This window comes from Mandrillus leucophaeus, unplaced genomic scaffold (assembly GCF_000951045.1).
Source record: "Mandrillus leucophaeus isolate KB7577 unplaced genomic scaffold, Mleu.le_1.0 Scaffold68, whole genome shotgun sequence".
In the NCBI taxonomy this organism is placed as follows: Eukaryota; Metazoa; Chordata; class Mammalia; order Primates; family Cercopithecidae; genus Mandrillus; species Mandrillus leucophaeus.
The window spans coordinates 3,499,123-3,518,714 of NW_012107363.1; the positions used below are offsets into that span (position 1 = coordinate 3,499,123).

The window sequence follows — 19,592 nt, forward strand, 5'->3', positions numbered from 1 at the left end:
GTGTGTGCCTGCATGACCTCACCCAAGGGATGTGCAGCGGGGGTGGGGAGCAGGTAGGTAGAGGCTGGGGGCTGGATCCTGGGCTCCTACCTGGCCTCACAGCCTCTCCAGGTATGGGGGTGCATCTAGCAAGCCGTGCTCAGGACTCTCATCAGGAACAGACATCTGGGCTCCTCAGGAGTAGGGCCCTGTGTGGGTTCAAGGGTGCAGGGTGTCATGTTCTCAATCGCTTGTTGTGTGGGGTTTGTGGATACCTGAGAACTGCCTGAGCCCTGCGAGTGGATGTGCCAGGACCACGATACCCCACCCTGGGGCATGATGTCGATGCTTTTCCTTTCCGTCCTGTTGATGCCTGAATTTTCCCCCCACCTCTACTCCTCGCCTTACCTCAGCTCTTTTCTACCCCCTGCGTGTGTGCTCATGCACGTGTGCGGGTGGGGTGCTCTGGAACTTGTGCTGTGTCGTGGGTGGGCCTCCCCTCAGCCCCTGAGAGCCCAGACAGTATCTAGAATCATAGGCTTGTTGGAGACCACAGCCCCCTCCTCCAGGAAGCTCTCCTGACCTGCCCTTTCCCAGGAAGAAGTGCAGCCTCCTCCTCTGCTGGCAGGCAGCACAGACCACCCTGACCTCACCCAGCAGAATGCACAGATCGCCCTGTCCTCACCCAGCAGGATGCACGGGCTGATCTCTGTCCCTGGCAGGTGCTGAGCACAGCCATGGCATCGGCAAGTGTTTCTAGGAGGAATCACTCATCCTCCAGTCCAGTCTCCCGTCTTACGGATGAGCGTGGAAGTCAAGGACCTTTCCAGCCCACAGGCAGAAGTGGGCAGAGCCGGTCAGCTGCAGTGCAGGCCCCCACACCCCAGGCTGCCATGTCCCTGTCTCGCCATCTGGGTCTTGCTCAGAGCAAGCCTGGTGCTCTCTCCCCTCTCTCTCACCCTTTCCTGGTGAAGGATTCCCTGTCCTCACCAGAGCCTAGGGACGGAGGGGATTTTCATGTCCTAGGGTCTGGGATTCAGATTCTGACTCCTTGATTCTGCTGTGTGACCTGGGCAGATGGCCTGACCTCTCTGACCTCATTCAGGTCTCATCCCTGACCCAGGCACAGCCGCTAGTCAGTTCAGGGTGGGGAAGACAGCCGGGATCTCACTCCCCTGCTGAAGAAATGCTGCCACCTCGTGGTTAAAAGGCTTAGAACCATTTCAAAAGCAGCTTTCAGACCAGCGCCGTCCAACAGAAACACAAAGCCATTCACAGAATTTTATATTTTCCAGTAGCCACACTAAAGAGGTAACAGAAACAGGTGAAATTGATTTTAGTAACAAATTCTATTTGATCCAATATGTCCAAAAAATTCCAGTATATTGGCATTCATGTAAAAATTAATGAAACATTTACACTGTTTTTAGTACTACGTCTGAAATTTGGTGTGCATTTTACACATCGCACACATTGGTTTGAACTTGCCACATGTGAAGGGCTCAGTGGCCACGTGTGGCTTGTGGCTGCTGTACTGGAGAGCGTGGCTTGAGAGCCTTCTAGGGGCACAGGCTTTCACCCCGCTGTGCATTTGCAAGTCTGCAGGGGGATCCAGGGGTGTCGGTGCCCCACAGTGGTTGGGGTGGGGAAGCATTGGTGAATAGTCTAACCACCCACAGTCTCGCTGGCTTTGCTCTGTGGCTGCCAGGGCAGGCGGGGCCTAGGAGGGCAGAGAGTGGGCTTTGGGTCAGCAGGCCTGCCCCCATGCAATAAGTGGCAAAACTAGAGGTCTATGGAGGCCAAGCCAGCTGGCAAAGGCCCAGCCACATCATGGGACTGGCTGTGTGGTCTTGGGACAGTTGCAGCCCCTGAGGGCTCCTCCCAGACCATCCTGACTCTCTTGTGGCCACAGCAGCACCCACTGGGGCTTGGTGATTGTTGGGGGAAGAATTGTATCTTCCAGAAAAGACATACTGATGATGTAATCCCTGGCACCTGTGAATGGGAGCTTACTTGGAAACAGGGCCTTTGTGGATGAAATCTGATTCAGATGAGGCCACGAGGGATTAGGGCAGGCCCTAAGCCAATAACTGGTATCCCTAGAAGAAGAGGGAGAATTTGGGCAGAGACAGAAACAGGGACAAATTTCACACATGACAACAGAGGCAGGGACGGGAGTGCTGTGGCCACGAACCAAGGAGCACCTGGGGCCACAAGGAGCCAGGAGGGGCGGGAGGTTTCTTCTCTTAGAGCCTTCAGAGGGAGTGCGGCCCTGCAGACCCCTGACTGCAGACTTCCAGCCTCCAGCACTCTGAACTGTTGTTGCTTCTTCTTTTTTTTGAGACAGAGTCTGTCACCCAGGCTGGAGTGCAGTAGTGCAATCTCTGCTCACTGCAACCTCCCTCTCCCAGGTCCAAGTGAGATGGAGCTCATCTCACTTAGCCTGCCTCAGCCTCCTGAGTAGCTGGGACTACAGGTGTGCGCCACTATGCCCAACTAATTTTTGTATTTTTAGTAGAGACAGGGTTGCTGTGTTGGCCAGGCTGGTCTTGAACTCCTGACCTCGTGATCCGCCTGCCTCAGCCTCCCAAAGTGCTGGGATTACGGGTGTGAGCAACCACACCCAGCTGTTGTTGCTTTAACTCAAGCATGGTGGGCACTTTGCTAGGGCAGCCCTGGCAAACAAACCCACCCCTCTCTGTGCCTTACACATGGCGGGCAGTGGAAGCCGGGGCAACCCAGCTGGTAGATGCTCTTCCTGCCCCTTGGGAAACCCCAATGGGGCTGCATGGCTGGTTGGGGGGTCACAGCAAACAGTCCTGCTCCTGCCCACCGTGCGCCCCGAGCCTCTGTGTGTTGAGCATTCAGTGGGCACCTCACCCTGCTGTCGTAATAATCTTGATGGATCCTCCAACAGCCCTATGAGGTAGGCGTGATCATTATCCCAATTTACACACGAGGAAACTGAGGCACGGGCAGTGGTTCATCCTGGAGCCTTAGTGCCGTCATCTGTGAATCAGGGAGACTCGAAGCCACAGGAAGCCAGAGGGATCGCCTGTCCAGTCCCTGTGTGATGGTCCAGTCACTCGTGTGGGCTCTTGGTGGCTTTAGAGGAGCAGGTGCAGGGATGGACACCTCACCTTGCAGCTCCCTGAGGCCAGCAGAAGCCCCAGGGTCAAGTCAAAGTTAGTTCTTCCACTCGCTCATGCCTGCTGAGTGAATAGACAAAGTTCCAGGTTCACCCAAGCTCACCAGCTCAGGGCCAGGCCAAGCTCAGTGCCAGCCGGGCACCATCAGAGTCCTGTGATGGGTACCCAGGGAGTGGGGACAAGGGCACTGGGCTGAGATCACCTTGATCCTTGAGCTCACTGTGCTGCAGCATCTGCCTCGGTTCAAGCTCAGTGCAGGATGAGACCGTGGGTCAGCTGAGTGCAAACCCTGCTGCCAGAGTGGCCCCGTCGGCGGCCAGCTTTGCATACCAGTGCTCACTCAGGGCCCTGCACGGGATGGGTGCTCACATGGGGCCCTGTGTGGATGCAAGCCTTTCACCTGTTCTTCCCAATATCACCCAGTTGTCTTTAACCACACAGACAGGCGGGTGAGAGCACAGTGTTCCAAGCGGAATCCTGGACCAGCTTTTTTTTCGTTCCTTTTTTCCTAAAGTTCAAGCTGTCATGCCTCCTTTATGCTGCAGATTGGTGGAGTCTGGGGATGCTCTGGACCATGAAGGCCTGGGAGTCACGTGAGGGTGCCAGGGAGGGTGCCCGGAGAGCCTCACGCCCACAGGCCCGTGACAGCCGTCCAGGGGGACTCAAGCTCCTCTGTGCTCATCCCAGTGCACATTGTGGGCATCCGTGGGCATGGATGGGTGGGCACGGGCGGGTGGTCACACTGCAGCCCCCTCTTTCCAGTTAGGGCCGCTCCAGTCCCAGATGCTTTAGGAAACCAGTGCCCTTGCCTGTTGCTCTCCCACACTTAGCACAGCACGGGCTCCTGCAGCTCGTCTCCGGGTTGTCCTGAAACCGTTGCAGGAATGATGCACACTGTGGCTGATGGAGACTGTTCCCCCCGGCAGATCTTGTGCTGGGCTTGGACCATGGGTCATCTCATCTCACAGAATCCCTGCAAAGTGATTATAATGAACCCATGTGAAATGGGGGACCTTGAGACACAAAAGAGCCACTTGCCTGGGGCCCCCTGCTGTGACGTGGTGGTGGGGGACTGGGCATATTCCCTGTCCTCCACAACCCTTGTGGTTCATGGTCCATGTTCCCTGCCAGCTTGGACAGGGAGGAAGGGCGAACCCAAGGACAGCGGCATCTTCCCCAGGGCCTCCTGCACATGCCTGTTTCATACCCCGAGGCAGCTGCGTCTTCCCCAGGGCCGCCCGCACACGCCTGTTCCACACCCGGAGAGCACCGCGTGGACCTCTCTTGTCGTCTGTTGTGAGGATGGACACGGAAACTCCCCTAGGAGTGCCTGGTGGCGGACGGGTGCCCTAAACGTCACCATCCCACAAGAGCTTTGTGAGCTGAATGGTGTAGGGATCCGGGACTATGGTTGCCCAGTCCTCAGTGGGGAAACCGAGTCCCAAGTGGTTCCCTAGCGTGGGAGCTGCCTGGCCACAGAGCAGCCCAGGTCTCTCTGACCATTTGGAGAGTTGCCATGTGCTCAGCCAAGCTTTCACAGCCCCCAGATCCTAGGGTGAGCTCCAAAAAGCGGCCTGCACCCTCCCAGCCTCCAGGTTCTGTCCCCAGTTTTGACTGGAGGTGCAGAGTCACAGCCAGGCCTTTTCCTCTGCTCCAGCCTGCTTGCCCCCCTCTCCTTGGCCCCCTGCACCCACTCCACATGTCCTGCCTGTGAGTCACGTCCCCTTCTCCAGGGTCCTGCTGCTCCCACCGCCCAGCCTGCCCCCACTCTGGCCAGGTGGTCTCCGACATGGACCCGTCCCAGCACTAGCCAGGTTTTAAATCTGATGCCGGATTCCCCTCCTCGAATGCGTTCTCCCCGCTTGAAGTGCACAGAGCCTTGGGTCCTGCTTCATACAGGGCCCTTAGCAGCCGGCATTACTTAGGGTTGGCTATGTTTGGCCTTCCCAGAGGCCTTACTGTTGGGTTCATGTGTCTGGGCTTCGGAAAGGGCCCTTGAAACCCCACGACTGCCAGGATAGTTTTGTATGTTGGTCCTTTTTTCTTGGAAGAGGGCCCTTGACGCAGGAAACGGGGAGAGGCCACAGCCTGGCGGTGTTCTTGGGGGCACGGAGCCTGCATGGCTGACTCTGGGAGGGGCCTGGGTCTGAGTGCGGCAGTACCTGCTGGTGAGGGGTCCGGAGGCTAACTATTAAAACTTCTGGAATCTTCTGAGGACTCAGCGGCTTATGGTGGGAAGCTTGAGGTTGGCTACGGTGGAGGTGCTTGTGCCACGGCACTCACAGATGCCACCTCAGGGCTCTTCTGTCCTGGACATCAGGCTTGCAGGCACTGTGGCCTGGGCTTCGAGCCAGATGGATGCCACTGACCCCCACTGCTGTCCAACCGTCTGTCCTTAGGCAGGTCATGTGACCTCTCAGACGCAGCCTTCGCACCTGGGAAATGGGGGAGACTGCAGCGTCTGCCTCAGGGACTGCTGTGAAGACTCCATGAGAAGGAGCTGGCGGACGGTGGCCCAGGCTGGTCCCCGCCTGCACTCAGGGCCCTGGGCGTGTGTTGCCCGGTGAGTGACGGACGGCGAGGCAGGTCCCTAACAGTGCCATGTCTCTCTTTCCAGGTGAATGCCACAGGCCGCCGGCTGCAGACAGCGGTACAGTACCGGGACCTCCCTGGCCTCTGTTCTGTAGGAGGGCTGCGGCCCCCACACTGTCAGAGCACTTTAGGCAGCTGAGCCTGTGATTTCAGAAGTGGGTAATGGATAACACAGCCCATCAATCAAACCAGAACCCCCTCGTAAACAGCCAGAGAAAAATTAGACACAACAAAAAAAGACCAGCCAGGAAAAGGTGCACCGGCTTCCCACTGGGCTTTGCCCACCACAGCCCCTGCAGAGACGTCCTCTCCATCCCTCCCCATGCCTGCCTGCCCCCGTCCCCACTCCAGTCCCCGCTGCAGTCACACGTCCTGAGTTTGGATCTTGCCCACATGCATTTCATGGTCTCTGGCTCTGTGCCAGGCCCCTGCTGAGTCTGGGGTTCGGTGAGTCACCTCCCCCGATTTCCTCCTTGTGATAGGAGAAATGCCAAACGAATCTTGTGAGATGGCTTCAAAAGTGGCATGGGATCCAACTAATGTGGAGTGCTCAGGTCAGGGCTGAGGACCGGGCTCGTTCCCTGAAAGGGGTGAACATTTCATCGTCACCTCCTGACAGATTTGGGCATCTGGTGTATTCTAAGTGGAGACTTTTAAAAAATCAGAAAAAAAAAATTCTGGGTACAAAGTCAATGACCTGTGTAACATGTCTATTTTATATTTTATTTATTTTATTTGTTTTTATTTTTAGAGATGGAGGTCTTGCTGTGTTACCCAGGCTGGTCTCAAACTCCTGGCTTCAAGCGATCCTCCCATCTTGGCCTCCCAAAGTGCTAGGATTACAGGTGTGAGCTACCTTGCCCGGCTGTAAAATGTGGTGAGCAGGGCGATGTGAGGCAGAAAGAATCCTGTCCTTTCTAGACTTTGACATGAGAAGTGGCAAAATGTCACGACTTGTCCCATGCAATGCCACATCTGGAAAGTCCAGCTGAGGAAAAGAGGAGGAGGCCGTCTGGGGGTGCAAGCCTGGAGCCAGTGGCTGCAGGGACACAGTCTGCTCCCGAGGGGGCTGGAGGGCCGTGCTAGGTCAATGAGGGCCTTAGAGATGGGGCATTTGGAACTAAACAAACAGCTGTGATGAGGAAGCAGGAAGGTGTCCAGCGACAGTGAGGACCCTACCCCTTGCCTGGGCTTAAGGCATCCCTGCGAGCTGCAGAGCAGAGATGAGCCCGACTGAGCCGCGTCTGTCATTATCCGCTTCTCATCCAAGTCCTGAGGCCCACCTGACCCATTAGGGTCCCCAAAGACACAAGACGCCTAAAGCAGGGTGCGTCTTTTGGGACGTCTTTGTGCTGTGGCTGTGCCTCCCGGGTGGTTTGTGCCCGTCCCTGCCTAATGCAGCATCGGCTGGCTGCCTTCACGGGCCCTTGTGTGGCACAGCTGCTTTGCAGATGGAGATGCTGAGGCTCAGGGCAGCCTCTGCTGCAGCTCGCTTGCTAGTGGGTAGTTGAATCTGGTTGGTCTTAGGCGCCTTCTCTGATCTCTCACAGTCTCTGATTCCTGCACAGTAACTATTGTCCTGGTCCTCCCCTACCAGACTGTGGGTGCCCCTTCCCTGCAGGCCCTGGCCCTGCGTGGGGTCCCCTTCGTAAATGTCTGACACGTGACGGTCAGGGCCATTGCAGGAGGGACTGACATGCCGACCCTGCCTCCCCAGTCACCTGCGTGGACCTGCAGCTCAGGACCTGCAGCGATGCCGCCTACAACCACACCACCTTCCCCACCCTGCTACAGCACCGGTCGTGGGAGGTGGTGGAGGCCAGCTCCGAGTACATCCTGCTGAGTGTTCTACACCAGCTCCTGGAGGGCCAGTGCAACCCAGACCTGCGGCTGCTGGGCTGTGCTGTGCTGGCCCCCCGGTGTGAGGGCGGCCGGGTGCGCAGACCCTGCCGGCACATCTGCGAGGGCCTGCGGGAGGCTTGCCAGCCCGCCTTCGACGCCATCGACATGGCCTGGCCCTACTTTCTCGACTGCCACCGCTACTTCACGAGTGAGGATGAGGGCTGCTACGACCCACTGGAGAAGCTTCGGGGTAAGGGAAGGCGGCGGCTATCCATGTGTTCACACGGTCCAGGTGGTCATGGAGGACCAAGAGCCACACTGGAAGGAACTTGAAGTCTTTTCCATCGATGGCGACAGTGCAGGCATTGGTAGAGGGCGGGGCTGCTCCCCAGGGCAGCACGTTCCCCACAAAGGGGTGCCAGGCAGGGTTGGGGACTCAGTGCAGATGGAGGATCCTCCGTCACCTAGGGCCCCCCAGCAGAAGCCTCCAGCCCTTAGGGGCAGGCTGGGGTGGAAGGGTGCTGAGTCCAAGTGGTGGCAGTGCCCCTGCCCAGGGTGCAATCAGGAGGCCTCATGTCAGGGAGCCTGGGCTCAGAGTGCAGGGCTGGCCCCGGGGGTCCAGTTCTTGGCCACAGACCCTCCAGAACAGCAGTACTTACCCCTGGTCGAGGGTGGGCAGGACATTTACTTCCCCTGGGAGACCTGGTGGGCAAAGCTTCACGATTGCCCATCGCTGGGCCTGGAAGATCACACAGAGGGTTTGGCCTGGAGTGACTCCTCCAGCAGGTCTGTGCCGCCCTGTGGGCTCAAGGACGGAGAGGAGCTGTGGAGAAAGGCTTTGGTGTCTCTTGTAGATAAAACAGTGGAGGGGGAGTGGGCAAGCCTCGGCCACCATGGGCCACTTGTCTCTGAGGTGTGCAAGGCTGTCCCAGAGGGCCACTTGGTGGTGGGGCTGGTGGGGGCCCTGCATGGAGCCCTCTATGTCTGTTGTCTCACGAGTCAGTGTCCACCAGAGACCTTGCATGGTCCGCAGCAGCCTTGGCCCGTTAGACCTTCCTGTGTGAAAGAAATATTCTATTCTGTGCTGTCCAAGACGGTCACCACTGGCCGCATGTGGTCCCCAAGGCTTGGGATGTGGCTCCTGCCACTGAGGCCTGGACATGGGCATCTCATCGCATTTGAATGAGTCTGAACATGCCTTTGAAGAGCCCAGGGCCAGTGTGTGCCACTTTCAGCTGCGCAGGGCAGCGTCCGCTCGTGGTTGGATTCACAGGATCTGACTGCGGGTGCCACACATGTGCTGACTCATGCGAGTCTCACGGCAGCCTTGCTCCGTGGAAGAGGAAGCAGAGCCCCGGGAAGGGTGACAGCGGTGGGGTCTTTAGCTGGAGTGGCCCAAGCCCATCGCAGATGGAGGGATGGATTTGGCCATTCACCAAACAGCTACCGAGCACCCACCGTACATATGGCTCTGTGCTGGGATGTTGAGGAGGGCAGGAGAAGGAAAGCAGACACACACCTGGGCCAGGCTCCAGCAAGCCCTGGGTTGTGGGCTGTGTCAGGCACTCAGGGCTGATCCTGGCACGTCTTGCATCCTCTGGTTCCCAGTCTGAGAAGGGCGGACTCTGTCCACCCTGGGCTTCCATGCAGATGCGGTGGCAGGGTGCCCTTTGCCAGCAGGTGGGAGCCGTCTGTCTGCAGAGCTCAGTCCCTGCAGAGGCGGTGGAGGTGCCTGTGGGAGGCCAGGGAGGCAAGGAAGGAAGCCAAGCCCACAGCCCTGGGAAAGCCCAAGGAGTCAGTTTGGGATTATTTTGGGCATCTCTGCCGCCAAATTGCCGGCTTCCTCTGCTAGTCTCTCCCCTGGAGAACCGTTTTGAGCAGAAGCAAAACCACAGGGTGAGGAGAAACTTAGAGAAACACATTAACTCTTTGTGGACCCAGGAACAGCCTGCGGCACCTGCGTCCTGCTCCTGTGGGCCTGGCTGCTGCAAAGCCCCTGGCGGGATGCAGGGAGGTGAGGGTCACTGGGGTGGTCTTCGGGGTGCCTCTATTCTAGTGGATGACAGGATGGTGGGGAAGCTCGTGCATATGTGACATAGAGACATTCGTATTCTGGATCCAGAACCCCTTCCTCTTCCCCCCGAAGTCCTTCCCAGAACCTCCCTTCTGTTTCCTTCCCGGGCTGGTGCTCACTGCTGTGCTGGTGAGGCTGTAACAGAAACACTGGGAAGCCTTACAGCAGCCGGAGGGGGCACCTTACAGCAGCCGGAGGGGGCACCACAAGGAGGCTTCCTGTTTCCACCATTGGCCAAGCAAACGGAGCAGAATACTGCCCGAGTGCCACTGTCCTGGAAAACACACCCAGGAGAAGCCCCTCTGCACACCTAGCAGGGGTTTGCCCTGGGGGGTCCAGGACCCCATAGATCTCTTTTCCTTTCTGTTGTCCTGCTCTGTATTTTAGGAACTTCCCACAGTGGCCCCACAGTACGTGTATTCAGTCACATTATTCGGTCAGGAACCATGGCGCTGTGCTGTGTACATACCTCGGGTGCCATTTGGCTTGGATATCGCTGTAGGCACTGCAGAGGGAACTCGAATTAAAGATAGGGGTGTCCAAGCATGGCTGTCATGCAGAGGGGGCTAAGGGTGCCGTGCGTGGTCAGTGTTCCCAGGCAGCGGTAGGAAGCCTCGGGGCCTGACACTGACCGAGCCCCCCCACTGCTCCCCCAGGAGGCCTGGAGGCTGACGAGGCGCTGCCCTCGGGGCTGCCGCCCACCTTCATCCGCTTCAGCCACCACTCCTACGCCCAGATGGTACGTGTGCTGAGGCGGACGGCCTCCCGCTGCGCCCACGTGGCCAGGACCTACAGCATCGGGCGCAGCTTCGACGGCAGGGAGCTGCTGGTCATCGAGTTCTCTAGCCGCCCCGGCCAGCACGAGCTGAGTGAGTGCCCTTGGGAGGGCCTGGCCTGGCCCCGCTTCGGGAAAGGGCTCGGGCTGCTCCACTTTGGGGCGCACAAGTTGGCTGGGTGTTTGGGGTCTGGGCACAGCTGGGGGCCTCAGGGAGCTGCTTGGTGCAGGCCACGTCCCACTGGGCATGTGCAACCACTGTATGTATAAAGGAGAATTTCTCCAGATATCCACCTTACTTCAAAATTTAGGGTGGCAGACTAGGTTATTTGATAATAATGGAGACATTGATCCAGTGGCTGAAAAGACATAAAACAAACAAGAAATTTTATTTTATTTTTTAGAGACAGAGTTTCACTCTCGTTGCCCAGGCTGGAGTGCAGTGGCGCGATCTCGGCTCACTGCAACCTCTGCCTCCTGGGTTCAAGTAATTCTCCTGCCTCAGCCTCCTGAGTAGCTGGGACTCCAGGTACGGGCCACCACACCAGGCCAATTTTTGTATTTTTAGTAGAGATGGGATTTCACCATGTTGGCCAGGCTGGTCTTGAACTCCTGACCTCAAGTGATCCACCCACCTAGGCCTCCCAAAGTGCTGGGATTACAGACGTGAGCCACTGTGCCTGGCCAAACAATAAATTTTAGACAGAAAAGATGATGTTGGGATGTGGGCTTGCAGGGAGATAGTAAGGTTGTCTAGGAGTCGCCTGGGAAGCTGGAGGGAGGAGGGCACCATTCTGGCATGTCACAGGCCTAAGTCAGGGAGGAGCAAAACAAAGGCTATAGGAGTGCCGGGCCCTTCTGCACTTAGGCGTCTGTGGCCATGCGCTGCATTTTTGCCATTTGAAGACCTTGTCCTGGCACACTGGACCCCAGGCAGGTCTGTACAACCCTTGTCCCTGGGCACCGGCCTCTCCTTTTCCAAACCACTCCAGGAGTGTGACACCACAGAATGCTACGAATAAAGAGATTTTTCTATTTTAAAAATCCAAGTCCATTTTCATTCCATCAGGCTTTGGATCCTGTTCTGAAGCGGGAGCGGGCAGTATGGAAAATGCTAGGCATTTCTGTTCCTTCAGCGGGGTCTTCCTGCAGGGCAAATTAGGAAATCAACTTTTATTACTGTCGTGATTTGCTACCCTAAGTTGCAAAGAGTCACTCAGGCTGGTGGTGTCTAAGAATCTAGGATGTTCTAGCAAACACGCAGACCTTCTGGATGGGTGGCCTCTGTTTCTCGCGTGTGGAGGTCCCCCTCTCCCGGGCACTGAGGACATTCAGGGTTGGAGTCCAGGGCTTCCTAGGGGTCAGTGAGTCTGAGTCCTGCCTGGGCCTCAGCCCCCAGCCACACCTGTCTCACGAGCACATTACTCAAACAGAATCGATTATTTTAGAAGCAGCCTCCATTTGACCCTTCGTCCCCAGCAGTTACTGAAAAATGCACCTGCTCTTTGTTTGTGGACTCAGGGGCCTTTTCAGGGCTGGCAGCCTCAGCCAGTCTTCATCTTACTGGCCTGGGCAGCACGGACACCATGAACCCAAGGGCTCTATCTCTTACCAGGGACCAGTGGCCACCTGGCCACAGCCTGGCCCCCAAGGCTCACTACATTCCCCCTCCAACTGTAACATGCTCTGGGCAGGAGGCAGAGGCTCTCCCTACAGCACAGGAATTTGAGGGCAAGAGGTGCCCCTGTGCAGAAGGCCAAGGGAGGTGACCAACGCAGAAAGCTCCCAGGTCATTTACACCCCGACATGTGGCATCTGAGGAATGTGGGTGTTTCCTCTCATCCCTGGACATCCCTGGGCCACACACAGCTGGGGAGGGAGACGTCATTTTCCAGGGGAGCAATGTGAGGCTTAGAGAGGAGAAGTGACTTGCCTGTAGTCACACAACTAGTAAGGCCATGGGACCTGGTCCACTCTTCTTCCTATAGTCCATTCATCCATCCATCCATCCATCCATCCATCCATCCATCCATCCATCCATGAATCCATCCACCCATCCATCCATTTATTCATTCAGCCATTACACATCCATCCATCATCCACCCATTCACTTATACATCCATGCATCCATCCACTCATCATCCATCCATCCATCCATGTATTTATTCAGCCATTTCACATCCATCCATTCATCTATTCATTCATGCATCAATTTATCCATTATTTCATCCAGCCATTATTCACTCATCCATCTATCACTGATTTATCCATCTATCCATTCATCCATCATCGATATATCTATCCATCCAGCCATCCATCCATCATCTATTCATCCATTCATCCATCCATTTATGCATCTGTCCATTCATCCATCCATCCATTTATTCATTCAGCTATTACACACCCATCCATCATCCACCCATTCATTCATACATCCATGCATCTATCCACTCATCATCCATCCATCCATTTATTTATTCAGCCATTTCACATCCATCCATTCATCTATTCATTTGTGCATCAACTTAGCCATTATTTCATCCAGCCATTACTCATCCATCCATCCATCGTTGATCTATCCATCTATCCATTCATCTATCATTGATCTATCCATCTATCCCTTCATCCATCATTGATATATCTGTCCATCCACCCATCCATCCATCATCTATTCATCCATCCATCCATCCATCATTGATTCATCCATTCATCCATCCATCCATCCATCCATCCATCACCCATCCATCCATTCACCCATCCATTCATCCACTCAAGGGCCAACCACCTTTCCAGCTAAGCACCAATGTATACCTTGATTTATTACACAAACATGAAGAGAGACCATCAATGAAATTTGCATGGATCAATGATAACATATATTATTCATATTCTTTAGTTATGCTAACTAATAATTATGGCTAGGTGTAAAAAACGAGCTTAACAAAAGTGATGACCTTGATGAGACCTCATTATATACAGAGATTCCTGAGTCAAAACAAGTGTGAATTGGTCCCAGCCCATCTGGTCATCCTTGCTGAGTGGGGGGCCTCATGCCTTTGGGGACCCCCAGCTTTGAGATGATGCCCCAAGTCTCTGTATTTGTCCCCAGTGGAGCCCGAGGTGAAGCTCATTGGCAACATTCACGGCAACGAGGTGGCGGGCCGGGAGATGCTCATCTACCTAGCCCAGTACCTGTGCTCTGAGTACCTGCTGGGCAACCCCCGCATCCAGCGCCTGCTCAACACCACCCGAATCCACCTGCTGCCCTCCATGAACCCCGACGGCTACGAGGTGGCAGCCGCCGAGGTGAGCGCCCAGATGCCTGGATCCTGTGGGCCACCGCCCGAACCACCCCCTCGTTCATTCATGTACAAGTAGTTTATCTTAGCAGTGCTTAGCTCCCACCTCTCTAGGAGAGGAGCATTCAGTAGATGTGGACACTGGAAAACCCCTGCTTCAGGGGCTGGGGAGAGGGAAGCCACTGAGAATTCTAGGTGTATTAAAAAGGTGATGCGTGTGATAGAGGAAAATGGTGGATAGGGAGTGGATGGTGCCTGTGTGTGTCAGCGGTGGCCAGGGGAGCTCTCGGGGAGGTGGGTAACAAGCAGAGCAGGTCACTGTCGGGGGTGTCCCACTCAGGGGGAGCAGCCAGGAAGGGCCCCAAGACTATGGCATCAGCAAGGAACCCCAGGGAGGGAGCCCCAGGGTGGAGAGGAGGTCAAGGGTCAGGCACACCCCCGAGCTCATCACATAAAGCCGCGAAAAACGAAGCCCCTGGCCTTGACCCTCAGCCCAATGTGAGACCCATCTGGAAGGAGGAGGGTGGGGTGTGCTGACCCCACCCAGTCGGGGGTTGGCCGTGTTTTCAGGGTGCCGGCTACAATGGGTGGACCAGCGGAAGGCAGAATGCGCAGAACCTGGATCTGAACCGAAATTTCCCGGACCTGACCTCGGAGTACTACCAGCTGGCGGAGACCCGCGGCGCGCGCAGCGACCACATCCCCATCCCCCAGCACTACTGGTGGGGTAAGGTAGGAGCCGCCGCTGCCCACGCCTGTCGCCACCAAAGGCATCCAAGGGTCCCTGGTTATTCCAGGCTCTCCGGAGTTGTCCTTCCCCGGGGAAAGGAGAGCCTGGTGCTCCCTCCCTGCCTCAGTTACCTGTCTGTGAAATGGGAACACCTCCTTGCTGGGGTGTTGGTGAGATTGCAGAGATTCATGTTGGAAATGCCGAGATCCCCGCAGGGGCCCAGTGATGGGGGCCAAGTCCAGCTGGAGCATCGGTGTAGAGACCGGTCGTTAATGGTCTGCACCATTGGAGCCCAGAGGGCTGCAGAAGCCCGGGGCATGGCTAGGGGCCGGCAGGTAAACCCAGACCTGAGGGCGGCCTCGTCTGTCCTGGGCAGGTGGCCCCAGAGACGAAGGCAATCATGAAGTGGATGCAGACCATACCCTTCGTGCTCTCGGCCAGCCTTCATGGGGGCGACCTGGTGGTGTCCTACCCCTTCGACTTCTCCAAGCATCCCCAGGAGGAGAAGATGTTTTCTCCCACGCCTGATGAGAAGGTGAGAGGGCTGCAGGGTGTGTGCAGGGGAGGGAGACGGTGTGCGCGGTCCCCTTGGAGCTGGTGCCCCTCCAGTCCTGAGCTCAGTGAGGACAAAGCTCCTAGGAAACTCCGCTCAGAGCACGTCAGCACCACCCGCTCTAGGCCCAGCTCTGCAGAGAAGCCCCCTCCTCCTGGAAGTCTGCGACCTCAGGAGCCGTCGCTCCCCTGGTCTCCCCAAGGCTGGCTGCACTGCCTTTCACATGTCCCTATCTGGGAGCTCCTGGGGTGGGGGCCCTGGCTCAGTGCCGCTGTTGCTCTGAGCTGCGCCCTGCACCTGGAGGGGTCCCCAGTGCGTTCCACCGCAGGGGGTGCGTTTCCGGAAAGCGCCGGCAGAGGGCAGTGCTGCAGCGCACATGGTGCCCGCCGTCCTGCTTCCGGGGGTCCTGCTTCCCGGGGGCCCTGCTTGCTTCTCTCGCGCTGGGCTCCTCCGGATGGGGAAGGAGTTCTGGTCCCACCGTCACCTGGGCCCTTAGGTGAGGCCCTCCCTTTTCTGGGCCTCGGTTTCTCCTACTGTTCGTAGAGCAGCCGGCGATGAGACCCGTGATGATGCTGGGACCCTCCCCACCCACCCTAACCTTGGGACGACTTGCAGGGGGAGGGCGTGGACTTGGTCCCTTCCCACGCTGTGGATGAAAAAACGGAGGCTGAGGGAGGGGTTGTGATCTGAGTGGGCCCCAGTCTCCAGCTTCCAGCCCCCAGCTGCGGATCCTGGAGCTTAGCTGCCGGCACTGCCCCTCACTAGGGGGCACTGCCCACTCCACCGGAGGCGGGGCCTGCCCTCCACCTGGTCCCTTGATGGCCCAGAGTCACTCCCCAGGCCTCCCGTGGAGAGCCAGGCCTGCCCTCCACCTCCCTCCGGGCACTTTCCCTTGGTGTTTGGGGGAAGGGGCAGGGAGAGAGGGACGGGCCCTGGGTGGGCAAGTGCCAGGTGCCAGGCCCCGATAGTGGCATTCACATGTCGTTTGTTCTCCTTTCTGAGTCCACCGGGCCGGGCACATAGCTGGGCCCGCGGTTGGCACTCAGATATCAACCCTGCCTCACCCGGCCCCTCCGGCCCCTCCCTGTCCTGGGGCCATCACTGGAAATGCAATGGTACTGGTCCCTGCGCTCGGGGTCCTCAGCCTAGGGTGGGAGATGGAGCCTGAAACTGGCAAGGAGAAGATCGCCAGGGCTGCAGGAGGGCTGTGAGTGCACGTGTGTGCATGGATGCCTGTGTGTGCGTGTGCGTGCATGTGCACACGTGCATGTGTCGCAGGGGGAACCCCCAGCCTAGTCTGGGACTTCAGGAGGGCTTCCCTGAGGCGGTGGTTTCCCAAAAGGACCCCACAGATGAGGTGGAGATTTCCAGCTGCGGGGCAGGGAGGGGAACTGGAGGCACAGGCCTGGTGCAGAGACCCAGGGGAGCCCCAGGGAGCCGGGTGCAGGGAATGCTGTGACCCAGCGGGAATGGGGAGAGCAAGCTGAGCACCCTGCGGACCAGGGGCGGTGACAGCAACACCTGGGCTACTGGCGCATTTGTCCTGCATTTGTTCATTCTCCCACCCATTCACGCCTTCACTGGTTTATCATTCACTAACTCACTCCCTCACTCACCCATTCACTCACTCCCTCACTCGCTCATTCACTCACCCATTCACTCACTCACCCATTCACTCACTGACTCACCCATTCATTCATGCACTCACTCCCTCCCTCACTCCCTCACTCATTCATTCACCCATTCAATCACTCACTCACCACCCATTCACTCACTCACTCAGTCACTCACCCATTCACTCACTCATTCACTCACCCATTCACTCACTCATTCACTCACCCATTCACTCACCCATTCACTCACTCATTCACTCACCCATTCACTCACTCACTCATTCACTTACTCATTCACTCACCCATTCACTCACATTCACTCACCCATTCACTCACTCATTCACTCACCCATTCACTCACCCATTCACTCACTCATTCACTCACTCATTCACTCACCCATTCACTCACTTACTCAACCACTCATTCATTCACTCATTCACTCACTCAACCACTCATTCAACCACTCACTCAACCACTCACTCACTCATTCACCCATTCACTCACTCACTCATTCCCTCACTCATTCACTCATCCATTCACTCATTCATTTACTCACCCACTCACTCATTCACTCACTCATTCACTCACTCATTCACTCACTCACTCATTCACTCACTCACTCATTCACTCACCCATTCACTCACTCATTTTCTCATTAACTCACCCATTCACTCACTCACCCATTCTCTCACTCCCTCACTCACTCATTCACTCACCCATTCACTCACGCATTCACTCACTCCCTCACTCATTCACTTACTTATTCACTCACTCATTCACTCATTAACCCACTCATTCACTCACTCTCTCACTCACTCCCTCACTCATTCCCTCACTCATTTACTCATTCACTCATTCATTCATTCACTCATTCACTCACTCATTCACTTACTCATTTACTCATTCATTCATTCAGTCAGTCACTCACCTATTCACTTAACTCACTCATTTACTCATCACTCACTCATTCTCTTATTCATTCACTCATTCACACACTCATTTTCTCATTCATTCATTCACTCATTCTGTCACTCATTCACTCATTCATTCAGTCACTCATTCACTCATGCACTCATTTACTCACTTATTCACTCACGCATTCACTCACTCATTTACTCACTCATTCACTCACTCATTTACTCATCACTCATTCACTCATTTACTCATTGCTGCTCATTCTCTCACTCATTCACTCACACAGTCATTCACTCACTCTTATTCTTTCACTCATTTGTTTATTCCCACACTCCCTCCCTCCCTCATTCATTCATTGACGCTTGCAGGCAGTGCACACCAAGGGTGCAAGGGGTGATGTCTGGTTCTCTGCTCGGACCTCTGCAAGTGCCCCCAGGGGTGACTGGGTGGCCTCCACTTCTGGCCTGGCCTTGCGCCCCTATGCTCTTGGGGGCAATGGCTGGGTAGGGCAGGTATCCCCCTCTGCACAGGCCCAGTGTCTCTCAGCCTTAGAACCAGATGTGAGAAGATGTCCCCAGGGGGAATGTTCACCCCAAAGAGTCCCATCAGAGCCAGAGAAAATGAGACTGTTCCCAAGCCATCAGTCATCGGGCAGTGGTCATACAGTCCTGCAGCCAGCAGTGATCTCTGGAAACCAGGGTCCCAGGAGGGGCCTGGGGTTGGCCAGGGAGCATGAGATGGGCTGGCTGGGGTATGCCAAGGTACGCTTTCGCCAAACTTCCATGGTGCCCTACAGACGAGAGCCAGCACCTGGGGGCAGTGTTCAAGGCCCTGCAGGCTGGCCATGGCTGCTTTTCACCGCTCCACACCTGCCCCTCTGCCCAAATCCTGCTCACACTCTATCCTGCCTGCCAAGCCCTTTTTGGCTCTGCCTATGATCACTGTGGGAATCAGCATAGCCAGTTTCCCAAGGGCTTCCTAGGGGCAGGAGCTGGGTGGGCTGGGTTTCCCATGGTCCTCAGCCTGTGTTCCTGCATCCCCATTCAGTCGCGGCTTCCCCGCTCCTACCTGGTTTCATTTATCTGTGTGTCTTCCTTGCCCATGTGTGCCCAGCCTCTGGACCGACAGCTCCTCTGATGTCCTTGTCCTGCACCTGCCCTCCCAGGTCAGGCCTGTCTTAGCCAGACCTCAGCTCCGGCACCCCAGGGTTTTGGGGACTGGTGGTCGGCAGCCACCCTCCATACCTTAGCCATAGAGACTGACTAGTGATGGGAGGGAGGCCCCAGGCAAGGGTGGGGAGGAGGGACTGTAGGGCAGGAGGCCTTGTGGGGAGAAAGGGTGACATGGTGGGCTGGGTCAGGAGCAGACTTTGGAGAGAGTCTAGTCCTACCCTCCTACCCCCCAAGCCTACACTCTGTCATGCTGATGGATAAAGGCAGGTCAGAGGTGAGACGCAGATAGAATGTAGCAGGCGTGTCCTGGGCAGATGGACCCTTTGTTGGGCGTGATTCGTTCTTGATGGTAAAGTCCAGTGAGGCTTCCCGCTATGAGGCGGGGCAGGCAACTCCCGAGCTGATGCTGGTCCCACCCACAGGTGCAGGGGCTGCTGGTAGGATAGTGGTCCATGGTCTGCTACCCTGGAACCATAGGGCCTGAGTGGGGTTGTGTTTGGGCCCTTGGTTTGTATCTGTGGGACTGAGTCCAGATGGCACAGCCTCACTTCTGAGGAGCTGAACCCATTCCCTGCCTCCCCCAAATCCCATGTCTGGGAGTCTGAGTCGCATGACCCCACCAGGGAGAGATCTTCACTCTGACCTGGAGCACTCACTCATTCACTCATTCGCTCACTCACTCACTCAGTCACTCACTCACTTATTCACTCATTCACTCAGTCACTCACTCCTTCACTCACTTATTCAGTCACTCACTCATTCACTCATTCATTCACTTATTCACTCAGTCATTCACTCACTGTTTCACTTGCTCATTCACTCACTCATTCACTCATTTACTCACTTATTCACTCATTCACTTACTCAGTCACTCATTCACTCACTCATTCACTCACTCA

The 19,592-nt window shown here is 56.2% G+C and overlaps 1 protein-coding gene across 3 annotated transcripts in view; it reads left to right on the forward strand.

Annotated features, from left to right (window-relative positions):
• The window catches only part of CPZ (carboxypeptidase Z), a 34,546-nt gene that overhangs the window by 811 nt on the left and 14,143 nt on the right, over positions 1 to 19,592 (forward strand). Inside the window, exons 2-7 of one of the 3 annotated variants that reach the window (XM_012002179.1) lie at positions 5,746 to 5,875; positions 7,271 to 7,812; positions 10,293 to 10,505; positions 13,521 to 13,717; positions 14,281 to 14,442; positions 14,817 to 14,975. In XM_012002179.1, coding sequence (XP_011857569.1) covers positions 7,728 to 7,812; positions 10,293 to 10,505; positions 13,521 to 13,717; positions 14,281 to 14,442; positions 14,817 to 14,975 — 816 coding nt within the window. In that variant the 5' untranslated portion in view covers positions 5,746 to 5,875; positions 7,271 to 7,727. The remainder of the gene's footprint in view (positions 1 to 5,745; positions 5,876 to 7,270; positions 7,813 to 10,292; positions 10,506 to 13,520; positions 13,718 to 14,280; positions 14,443 to 14,816; positions 14,976 to 19,592) is intronic. The other 2 variants (XM_012002177.1, XM_012002178.1) reach the window with 2 other exon arrangements.